This window comes from Narcine bancroftii, chromosome 7, assembly GCF_036971445.1.
Source record: "Narcine bancroftii isolate sNarBan1 chromosome 7, sNarBan1.hap1, whole genome shotgun sequence".
In the NCBI taxonomy this organism is placed as follows: Eukaryota; Metazoa; Chordata; class Chondrichthyes; order Torpediniformes; family Narcinidae; genus Narcine; species Narcine bancroftii.
In genome coordinates, this window is record NC_091475.1 from 37,271,075 (window position 1) to 37,282,792 (window position 11,718).

Consider the following 11,718-nt stretch of genomic DNA (forward strand, 5'->3'; position numbering starts at 1 on the left):
CGAGTACTTCAACGTTAGGGGTGTAAGCACTCCAATGGATGTTGAGGATGGAGCGGAGACAACGCTGGTGGAAGCGTTCTAGGAGCCGTAGGTGGTGCCGGTAGATGACCCATGATTCGGAGCCGAACAGGAGTGTGGGTATGACAACGGCTCTGTATACGCTTATCTTTGTGAGGTTTTTCAGTTGGTTGTTTTTCCAGACTCTTTTGTGTAGTCTTCCAAAGGCGCTATTTGCCTTGGCGAGTCTGTTGTCTATCTCATTGTCGATCCTTGCATCTGATGTAATACAGGTATAAACATGGCAAACACCAATATAGACAAACTCTAATGACTAGTCAAAGAACAAGGAAGCTTCCATTGTGTTTGTTCAGGTCAAGTTAATCCATGAGAAACTACCATGTACATGGAGAGCAAAAAACCACTGCACTTCATTCAGTGAATACATCAAGAGGTTAGCTGCACATTCTCAGCACAAGACAGCAGAAGAATTGAGCACATTCTATTACAGGTTGAGTACCCCTTATCTGAAATGCACAGGACCAGAAGTCTTTCAGATTTTAAATTATTTTTCAGATTTTGGAACACCATTTTTAAAAATGCACTCATTCACTCAGACATAAAGGTACATGCATTCACATTACAATATTGTACAAATATTTACATATGCATCTGCACTCCAAAGCACTACTTACATCCGGACCGTTCTCCGATCGGGATTATTACGTATTACCTTATGGAACCATGGACGTAAAAATTTTGGAGTTTGGATCATTTTGAATTTTGGGTATTCAGGTAAGGGGTACTAAATCTGTATTTATCAGCAAAGAAATGGAATTCGAAATTGAAGGTTAGATTACCAAGGAATCAGAATTTCATTCACAAGTTATACTTCTTGGAGAAGTGACAGAGGGAGTTCACTAGGTTGAGATAAAATGGGGATAACTGTTACAAGCTATAGATGGGTTGGTATGTGGGGACTCTAATTCATGCTGAAGAACCGATGGAGGATCTATCTCCTACCCAAGATCCACAAACCCAATTGTTCTGGTAGACCCATTGTTTCCGGGCTCCTGCCCCACTGAACTAATATCTGCCTACCTCAACTCCGTTTGTCCTCCCTGGATTAGTTCTACCCAACAACATCCATGATACTTCATATGCCCACATCCAGTTCCCTGAACTCAACTGTTTCCGCATAGGTATTTAATCTCTAAACACTTCCATTCCCCCATATCAAAGACCTCAAATGCCTTTGTTTCTTCTTCAAAAATGGATCCAATTAGTCCTCCTTTACTACTACCCTCCTTTGCCTGGCAGAAATTGTTCTTAATCTCAATAACTCCTCCTTTGACTCATCCATTTTCTCAAGTCAAAGAGGTAGCCATGGGTACCCTCATGAGACCCAGTTATGCCTGCCTTTTTGTTAGCCATGTGGAGCAATCCATGTTACAAGACTACACAGGCAAGGCTCCTAAACTCTTCTTCTGCTACATTAACAACCACATTGATACAGCCTCATGCACCCATGATGAGCTTGTTGATTTCATCTTCCACCTTGTCCTCAAATTTATTTGGTTCATCTCCAGCAACACACTCCCCTTTCTCAATCTCCCTATCAGTTGAGAATGTCTCATGAGATGTTCTACAAACCCACCAACTCCCAGTTACCTCCCACATCTCTTCACATCCTGCCCCCTGTAAGGATTAGATTGCTTTTTCGCAATTCCACCCTCTGTCACATTGCTCCCAGAACGAGATCTTCTACGTGAGATCATCCAAGATGTACTCCTTCAATAAATGTGGCTTCCCTCCATTGCCATCAACTTGGCTCTCACCCACACATCCTCCATTACCTGCACATCTGCCCTGGCCCCCTCTGCCCCCAGATTGAATTCCCCACGTCCTTACCTACCACCTCACGAGCCTCCGCATCCAACATATCATCCTTCGCAATATCTGCCACTTGCATGATCCTACCACCACACACATCTTCTCGTTTCTACCTTCTGTAGGTGACCGCTCCATCCGTGACTCCCTCATCTATTCATCTCTTCCAAGTGCCCCCTTCACAGAAAATACACTTGCATCCACATCTCCTCCCTCACCATCATTTACCACCCAAACAACCATTCCCACTGAAGCAACACTGCACTTGTGAAATTGCAGGGGTCACATACAGCATCCACTGTTCCCCGTTGTGGGACACAGACAGAGAGATTACTTAATTGGAGCACCTTCACTCTGTCTATTGTAATAGCAGGGATTTCCCATTGGCAACCCATTTTCAATTCCCCGCCCCAATCCCATACCGACATGTCCATCCATGGTCTCGTGCACTGTCCAACGGAGTCCTCCCACACACTGGAGGAGGAACACTTCATATTCCATCTGTGCACCCTCCAACCAGATGGTATTAACATCAGTTTCTGTTAGCCCCCACCTCGCTCACATTCCCTAACCCTTTGTATTTCCTCCAGCCCCCATCCCTTGACTTTTTCCCTATCCTTCGATCTCCTTTCCTCCAGCTAAATTCACAGAGCTATCCTCTCCTCCAATCAATTCTTAGCTTTTCTCTCCTACCCTCCTCCCCTTACTCTTTCTTCCCAATACCTTTTTGCTCAGGCCAAAAACTGTTGGTTATATACACCTTTGCGTCCGAGCAACACTGTGGGACCTACTGAGTTTCTCCAGCACTTTTGTGTGTGTGTATGTTTCAATGCTTTAATGGACAACTCTTAGGAGAGTGGGATAGATACTTTTCAGGGGGAGGGGAAAACAACTATTTGAGGAAACAGTCAAGTACATTTTATATTGCATTTCATAACCTCAGAACTACAATGAATTAAACACTTTAGTTGTAATAAAGGAAACACTAATTCATATGACATACACTGTCAAAACAGACAATGTAGTAATGACCATGCATTCCTTTAATCATCTTGACTGGTGGTCTGGTCTTTAGCCTTCAAATACACCTCCCACAGTGGAGCAGTTGCTTGAGTGTCAGTGAAGAGTCTTACACTCATGTCTCGAGAGAAGGTCTTGAACCTACAACCTTCTCATTTAGTCAGGAGTGCTGTCAACTGAATGGAAATAATTAAATAGCTCTTTCATTGAGATGATATGGACATAACAGACCAAAAGCCAATTCACATTTTCAATGATTAAACATGTGAACCAGTTCTTTAATCTTTCCAAATTCTTTATTCCTATGAGCTTATGTTTAAAGTATTCAACAGCATGCAACAAATCCCATTTCAATTTATTTCTAATCTTTTCAATTAAAATTTTGCTTAATTATTCTCATAAGCATTAATTACTCTTTCTGCTGGAGAAATGCAGATGAAGTCAGAGATATAGATATGTATTGGTCAACTTGCTCTTCGAATCTTGCCAAGTCTTTAAATATTATTTTTCATAGTTAATTGAAAATGCAGCATTTTACATTTCATTGATATTAAGATTTGACAGACCTAGTATATATGCAGCATTACCAATCTACAACACGATTTTCCTTCATGACCACCCTGTAACCTTTAATTGAGCCAACCAAACAATTCAATGCTACTTTCCAAATGTGACTAGCCTGCTTCCAATCATAGCCAGAGAATCTCTTTCAATTATTTTTCTTCGGCACCAACACCCTACTCCAAATCTTTGTAAACAATTAGCTTAGACCCCATTTCCTCCCTATTTACATACCGCAATTCAGTAGCATTCAAGATGTGACATCAGATTCGCCCTGTAGATTAATGCAAACAGCTCTACCCTTCAAGATGCATTTCAATTTCCACCTCTCCCCATTCCCAAATTCTGAGACCAATCAAGTTGCAGCGCTCAGCACGGTTATAAAAATTCATACCCTCATTTTTGACCACTGCTAGCAGCTTCGCTAGAAGCTGAAATCTGAAGCCTTCTATCCCACAATGACTAAGATTCTAATGAATCAATCTTCTCCATCACAATTGGTTAACTCCATACTTGCCTATTCCATACTTTATAATTCTTGACATGGGCGGAAAAGCTTGAAATCAGAGGACATGTTGCAGCTATATAGAACTTTGGTTAGGCCACACTTGAATACTGTGAGCAATCCTGAACACTCCGTTACAAGGTTTGGAAAGGGTAGAGAAGAGGTTTAAACCAGGCAACATTATTTTTTTATATATTTTATTTACAACCAGGTAACATTCTGATATAAGCTACGAGTTAATGTGGAGAGATTGTACAAATTTGTGATTGTTTTCACTGGACTGTCGGAGGTTAAGGGACAACCTGAAAGAGGTGCTTCAAATCACAAGAGACAGTTGGACATAAAGGTGATCAATTAGAATCTTTTCCTCAGAGCAGAAGCATCACACACTAGCAGACAGGTTTAAAGATGAGGGGGAGAAAGTTTAAAGGTGATGTGTGGGTCAAATATTTTACCCAGAGAGTTGAGGTGCCTGGGCAAGAGTAGCAGTGGAAGTAGATACAATACACGAATATAGATGGTTAGCAATAGAGTTTTAGGATGATTGGGACATCAGATTCGGCAAAGGCAAATGCCCTGAAGTCCTGTTCCTGTACCGTTGTTTGGTCTATGCTCTATAGCTGTTTGACACTACAGTTGTTGCTCCAATCCTCATCTTCTGCATTTTCAACATTCTTTACCAGCTTATACTACCAAACTTTCAAGTCATTTATGTGACTATAAAACACATTTCTCAAATTAAATCTAATGGATCTGTAGTCCTCAAAGCTATGGTATTAATAGTTCACCGCAAGAGAAGGGTTGAAACTGGCTTTTCAGCTCGCTCCAGGACTTCTCTTAGAGATCAAAATCAACAAGTTCTACATTTAACCCCCAAAATACACCACTGCCATGTGAACACATATTTCTGTGATTCCAAAGAATATTTTTACACCCCAATTTCAATTTTTAAACTTACTGACTTAAACAGTATAACACCATTAATAGTATTCCCCACCAGTGAATGCACTCCATGATCACATTAAAAATGTACCAGTCAGGGCACTACAAGGTGAAAAATACAATCTCAGCAACAATTCTCTGAATTTGTAAAAGGCTCAAGAAATTTCAACCCTCAGCAGGCATTCAAAATTCAACTGACTGAAAACTCCTTAGTTCAATTGGCCAGAAGATATTCCATATAGTTTCCAATGAAGCAATGCTTACATCAATATGTGGATTATACGAAACAGACACCTCTCTGCAATGCAAACTGAGGTGAATAAACATTTCAATTTGCACATTATATCAGAGCAGGATAAAGTGTTTCCCCCATTTTAATATTCCAATTTGAACATTGCCACATCAACACAACACACAAAATACTGGAGGAACTCAACAGATCAAGCATGTCCATGGAAGACGATAGTCAACATTTCGAGGAGAAGCCCTTCATCAGGAGTAGCAAAGAAAATCCCAAATATATCTGCAGCCTCTCTTGCTTACATCCAAATTGGAGATCGTCCACATCAGAAGGTCTCATTCAAATGATCAGAAACATTAATGAGTTAAAATGTCTTTTCATATACCGTAAGTATTTTGGAGGATGTGTAGAAATTGGACAGAAAATTCCTCCCAAACACTACTAAAGGGACTTCTCCAAACCATTGTTTAAACCTCCCTCAAATTTTCTTGATGAATGCAAAGGAAGCCGAAGATTTGGATGTCTTCAATGGCTCCAAAGTCATAATACTTTTGCATGCCTACTTTGCCTATCTGTAGTTGTCAAAACCCTGCACATATACCCAATCCACACCAAATACAACCATCTTGCTTCTTCAGTTACCTCCTTTGGTTGAAATTCATTTAAAATCCTAAATACTATCACTTTCATATTCAATTTCCCCTGACATCCACTAGAATTATCCATTCTTCTGACTGGTTCATAACATTTCCTGAAACCCACTTGCCTCTATACCTTCCTCAAACAAAATCTTTTGCTCTAACCATTTCCAATACAACATTTCCTGATCCTGTTGTGTTAGATTCTGCCTTTCTAATGTTGTACCAATTATTAAAAGCTCCCAGACTGAAGACTTGCTCCTCTTTCAAAATCTGAAACATTCATCAGGAATCTTAATAAGCCAAGAACTCCACATTTTGGAAACTTTGGGGAAGGAACACAGTACAGTGGGGTAGAGCTTGAAAGAAAGATGTTCTGGAAGATGTGGGCAGAGAATCCAGGTGAGCCACCTGAAGAAACTGCAGAATATAAATCAGTGTTTGATAGATTCCAAAACAAAAAGTGACACTCATGAAACAGGATTCAAAGAAATTTAATCAGACACATAGTAAAATAATGCAGAAAGGTTATTATAAATTTTAAAATATTTTTAAAAGATTCTGGCAATTGGCAAATTTGCAAGAAATTTTTTTTAAAGTCAACATTTTACCAAAATGTAAAGAATGTCAAGTTAGATCGAATACATTTCTACATGGTGACCAATGCCAATGCACAATGTATTTTGTACAGTTTAAGTAAAATAAAAATCCTGTATTTTCTATATTTTTAATTAATGTGAGAAACAGCTTGCCAACTCTCCTCTGAATAGTAATACCTTTTTGAGACTCTGACCCCCCCCCACCCCTCACCCCACTCCAAAGTGTTGGACACTCCAGTGTACTCAATATCTATAATCTCCAGCCAGCAACAATCTTGTTTCAATAAGATCATCTCTCATCCTTCTAAAATCAAGAGAACAAAGACGAGTCTGCTTTATCTCTACATATCAATATTGGAGCAAATCACAATCTGGCAGAATTTAGAATCAGCACAATTTTATAGAGGCCAAAAGATAGGATGTGGCCAAGGAATAGTTTTGTACAGAAGTAATATTCACCAATGAACGTTTAAGCAGATAAGATGAAATAGAAGGGAAGTGCAATAAAATGTGGTCAGAAACTCAAAAACACCACCAAGACCACAAGAAGACTGGCTGAACTAGAGTCATCTAGGACTGAATGACAACCAGGGAAATGGTCAAAACATGGAAATATTAGATGTTGATGGAAGAATTGGAATATAGGTAACTCCAGGTATCGCAGATATACCATATAAACTTGACATTTTACACTGAGACAGCGAGGACTTGCGTTTACTTTAAAAGGAATCCATTATTTGTCTAGTCGCCAGCTGCTTTCTTGCCAATTTCCAATGTTTTAGTGAATAAGTATCACAAATATTGTTGAATCTTACTTCACTTAAATATTTTCCAGCAGCAATATCAAAATAAAAATGGGAGACAGAACGAAAGATGTGCTCTTGCTGTTCTTGCCCAATACCAGTAAACTATTAAAATGCATTATGCAAACTTAACTGGAGATAAATTCTAGGCCCCAAAGAATATAAAATAATGAAATGTCATGTTGTATCTGGAAAGTCAATCTGCAATTCTTTTCACAATACAACTTTACAGTTTCCCCCATATAAGCTGCATATGTATTTCTTGCCTGCATTTCTATTTTCTAAAACTAATTTGGATTCTGAATGGAGAAAATATTCTATATGCAAATAAATTTAGTTCCATTACATAGAGTTTGCTTTGACTCAAGATTATACGAGTATAATAGAGTAAACATCGCATTTTAGTTGTAAAATTAGGCCAAAATGTTTGTGATTCATTTTTAAAATTACATATTTTTAACAAAGTTGAAAATGGAAAGAAACTGGTCATTACTGAAAACAAAGGAGAAAAGGAAAAAAAATTGCACTCATATTCCAGGAGCATTCAGATCACATTATTTTTGACAGTCATCTTTTTACCCAAATCCATCAACCATCTGTTAAGCATGTGTACAAACGCTGGCATAAGACTGGTTCCACAACAGCTCCATGCCAATCATCAATGAAAGGGGAGGTAGAACCAAACCTTCAGATCAGAAATGATATAGCATTACACTAGTCCAAAGCAATGTAGGACAGGCAAACCAAACACTTGGTGATTCAGTGTTCAGCTCATATTCTACACGGGTCAAATGACCTGAACTATTTTGATAAGTATTGTATTGTATCCTTTTTAATCTCAATTTCAGAATTAATGAGTGCCTAAAGAAGATCTTCACGAACTGGCAAAAAACATAATTTGAAACCAGGGACCTGGGTCATTACAAATTTGTTCTTTAAAAACAATAGATGGCAAGCACAAATGTAAAGGCTAACCTCTTCCATTGAGCAAGATGAAATTATTTAGGAATTTAATATTTCACTGGCATGCAACCAAAAGATCATTCCATGTTACCTGCAGTACTTTTCCCCTCAACTAATTTTCTCTCTTTTGCTATCCTGTACTTTTAAAGCGTTTGTGCATCTGATAACCAGGAGATCTGTGCTATGTGGAAAAAAAATACAAGCCCCGTTTCTAGTTTAAACCTCAACTAATAACACTGAAAATGCCAAAGTGTTGCCTGCTTTTAGAGACTCGTTCTTTATTTCACGTCTGCAAATGGTGAAATTTTCACCTGCTTAGTAAAAGTAGTTAGTCTAGAGAAGGGCCGGTAATGCTGACCGAGTCCATTACACGGTTAAATATCTTGGAGGAAAACATTTTCTGAATAAAAAGTGTGAATTGTAGCCACTGTTCAAATAAAATACACAAAATTAAAACAACAATTCTTGGCAGGTTAATGTGCATGTAATCGAATTTGTACAATTATCTTTTCAAAAACTCACAAGCGGCTGTGCCAAAACCTACTCTTACCTGTCATCTTCCCCATCCACAGGTTGCATGGACAGTGGCAAGGTCTTTAAAGGAAGCAGCGATGCAGAAGCTGGTAGATTGGCGCTGCTGGCAATTTCCTGGACCAGAGCATTGGCTGCACTCAACACAGTTTCTCCAATAGCTACCTGATGCACATTCAGCACCGATGGGTCTGCAGGTGGGCCAGCATCTTCTACAACTTTCAATGACTGGCCCGCAGCTGGATACGGAGCAGAGCCTGGTGGCAATTTCTGCGGTCCTCCTTGTACCACAGGGAGGCTTACGTTTGTTGGTATGGATGGCTGGCTACCATTCTGCAAAGCACAAGCCTGAGCGGTGGTTTGTTGTGGAACAGCACTTGCAGGTGCAGTCGGTATACTGGTAGATACATTAGACCCAATATTGGGTTGGTTGGCAGTAACAGTAGATGGTGTAGAACTTATTCCAGTTATCTGTTGGTTGGTCACATTTTGAATAATATTCTCAACACTTTGAGGTGTTAACAATTGTTGTTTCTGTGGTGTTGTAGATACTTGCTGCACAAGCCCTGGAGCACTGCCCTGCGGCTGTACCACTGCACCTTGAAGATTCTGTCCTACTTGCTGCACTGAGGAAGGTTGGGGAGCATTTGCTTGCAAGCCAATTGGTGCTGACTGGTTTATAGGTGGAGAACAAGACTGCTGTAACAATGAGATTGTACTCCCTTGTTGACCAGTCACCAGTTGCCCATTGGCAGAACCAGCAGGTGGCATCATTGCTGAAACATGCCCTACAGATTGATTCAGTGCCAGTCCAGGTTGCACTTGTGCTAATACGGGTTGTGCTTGCGCTGAAGATGCTGCTGATCCAACTCCAGTACTGCTCTGCTGAATAACTTGTGCAGATGGCTGCATTTGAGAGTGCTGCACATATTCTGTAATGACAGCGCTCGCATTTGATGACAGAACATGCTGCGTTATCTGCGAAGCTGGCTGTTGTTGAGGATATGACAGCTGTTGTGGCTGGCCTATGGCTGACAAGGTCTGTGAAGGTTGCTGCTGCTGAGAATATGGCAACTGCTGTGGAATTGGGGCTTGTTGAACACCAGTTACACTGCTGACATTTGTTCTACCAGAAAGAGGAGCACTCGGCTTCTGCTGTGGATGGATAACATCTTGTGAATGCAACTGAATTTGTGCAAGCTGTGGCTGGGAAACACTTGGTGGCAAAGGACCACCACTAAGATCTAGCTGCTGGTTGCACAATGCTTGAAAGGCCTGTTGCGGAGGTCCAGCTGCCAAACCTGGTTCTCCATTGCCAGCATTCTCTACATAATAACTTACTGCACTCAAAGAACTGCTCACGGAACTACCTCCACTTGGACTTTCCCGTTCCAGATTTGCTTCAGCAGTTACTTGCTTTACACTCTCCACTGTCCTGTTCATTGACATGCTTTCAACCAGAACAGTGGCATTATCCTTGTCATAAAACTCTGTACAGACCCATCGACCTTTCTTGAATGGTTCAGTGCTAGAATCCAGTTTCACAACTCTAAATCTAGAACTGCCGATTACAGGCTGCTGGCTTCCTGTAGTAATTTGGCCTCCTACTGCACTGATGGAAGCTGCAACGTTAGAGGCCCCAATAACACTGGGGATAGTACCCCCCACAGTATTAGCATTTGCACCACCACTCGTCCCACCAACATTGATGTTTATATTACTGCTCACATTACTCACTGCACTTACACTTCTGGCGTTTCCATTAACTGGGGTGATGTTGGATGACAGAGGTGCAGAAGGACCAACTGAGCTGGTCACTAATCCAGGCATGGGTGGATTGATGGCATTTTTTTCAGTACTGGTTGTAACATTTGCAAAAGGCGTAATTCCACTGGCCGAAGGAGGGTTTCCAGGAGCCGCAGCACCAACCATCGCAGAACCTGGCACGATGGCAGGGTGAAGGTGGTGGTGGTGGTGATGAAGAGGGTGAGGGTGATGCAGGTGGTGTGGATGGAGACCGTGGATGCTTCCATTAAACAAAGTTGTCTGGTGCTGAGGCAGGCGAGGCTGATTCGGAGACAAGGCGCTGGGGGTCTCCGCATCCCCGACGTTGTTTAAAGTTTCCTCCGAGGAGCTGCGCTCCGGCTCATAGTCAGTGGCCCTGGAGACGTCCAGGATCTCAGAGGACGACAGGTCCTCGGTGTGAGACTCGTCCATGTCGTCATAACTCTCGGTGTCCTCGGCGATGCTGTTGTTGGAGCCGGCGTTATTCTGCGCCGGGGTCACGCTGGTAATCTGAAAGCCACTTTTCTTCTTGATCTGGGCCCCGGCCACGGACACCGGCGGCGCAGGAGAAGGATGGAGGCTGAGACTCTGCGGCGGATGCGGCGCGGCCGGAGGCGGCACCGTCCCGGGGTTGGGGGGGATGGGCCCGCCACTGGGATTGGGGCCCGGCAAAACGGCGGCCGAGCGCATGCTGCTCGGCGGCATTTCGTCTGGGTGCGGGCGTCCGGTCGAGGCACCCATCAGGCCGCCGAGCGGAGCCGGGGAGGCGGCACCGGCCGCACTGCTACTCCGCCGAGGGTAGAGCGGCTGCGCCATCTTCCTGTCCGCCGCGCTTTCCGACTGCTGCATCATCGCATTTAAAATTAAAGAGAACCCCCCCCCCTCTCCCTCGAACACTCGCACACCACAACCCCCCCTCTTCCTTCTCCTCCTCCTCCCAGCCCAGCCGACTGCGGCAAACCAGCCCGCTCCGAGCGGGGGGCCCGCGGCTTTGAGCGGAATCCGACCCACCTCCCGGGCGGCCGACCGGCGTCTGCTAAACCCTCCCCCTTCCTCGCAACTCAAAGGAGACGCCTCCTCCACCTCTTCTGCCGCCGGCTCATTTAAACGGGACGCTGGGGGAAAGGGGGGGGGGGGGGGGGGTAAGGTCGCAGCGGGGCCGCTAGGTTGCAGAGGGGCGCAACCGCTCGCCTTTTAGTCACAGGTTACGGCGCAGGCCGGGACACCACCCACTCCTCTGCCC

At 42.8% G+C, this 11,718-nt stretch overlaps 1 protein-coding gene across 4 annotated transcripts in view; it reads right to left on the reverse strand.

Annotated features, from left to right (window-relative positions):
• LOC138738758 (TSC22 domain family protein 1-like) overlaps positions 1–11,361 on the reverse strand; it is a 163,926-nt gene extending 152,565 nt beyond the window's left edge. For all 4 annotated transcript variants that reach the window (XR_011341721.1, XR_011341720.1, XM_069889626.1 and 1 more), the window contains exon 1: positions 8,710–11,361. Coding sequence is in view for 2 of the 4 variants with exons in the window: in XM_069889626.1 (XP_069745727.1) it covers positions 8,710–11,327 (2,618 nt within the window). In the remaining 2 variants the exon portion in view is untranslated. The remainder of the gene's footprint in view (positions 1–8,709) is intronic.
• Positions 11,362–11,718: the final 357 nt, after the last annotated feature.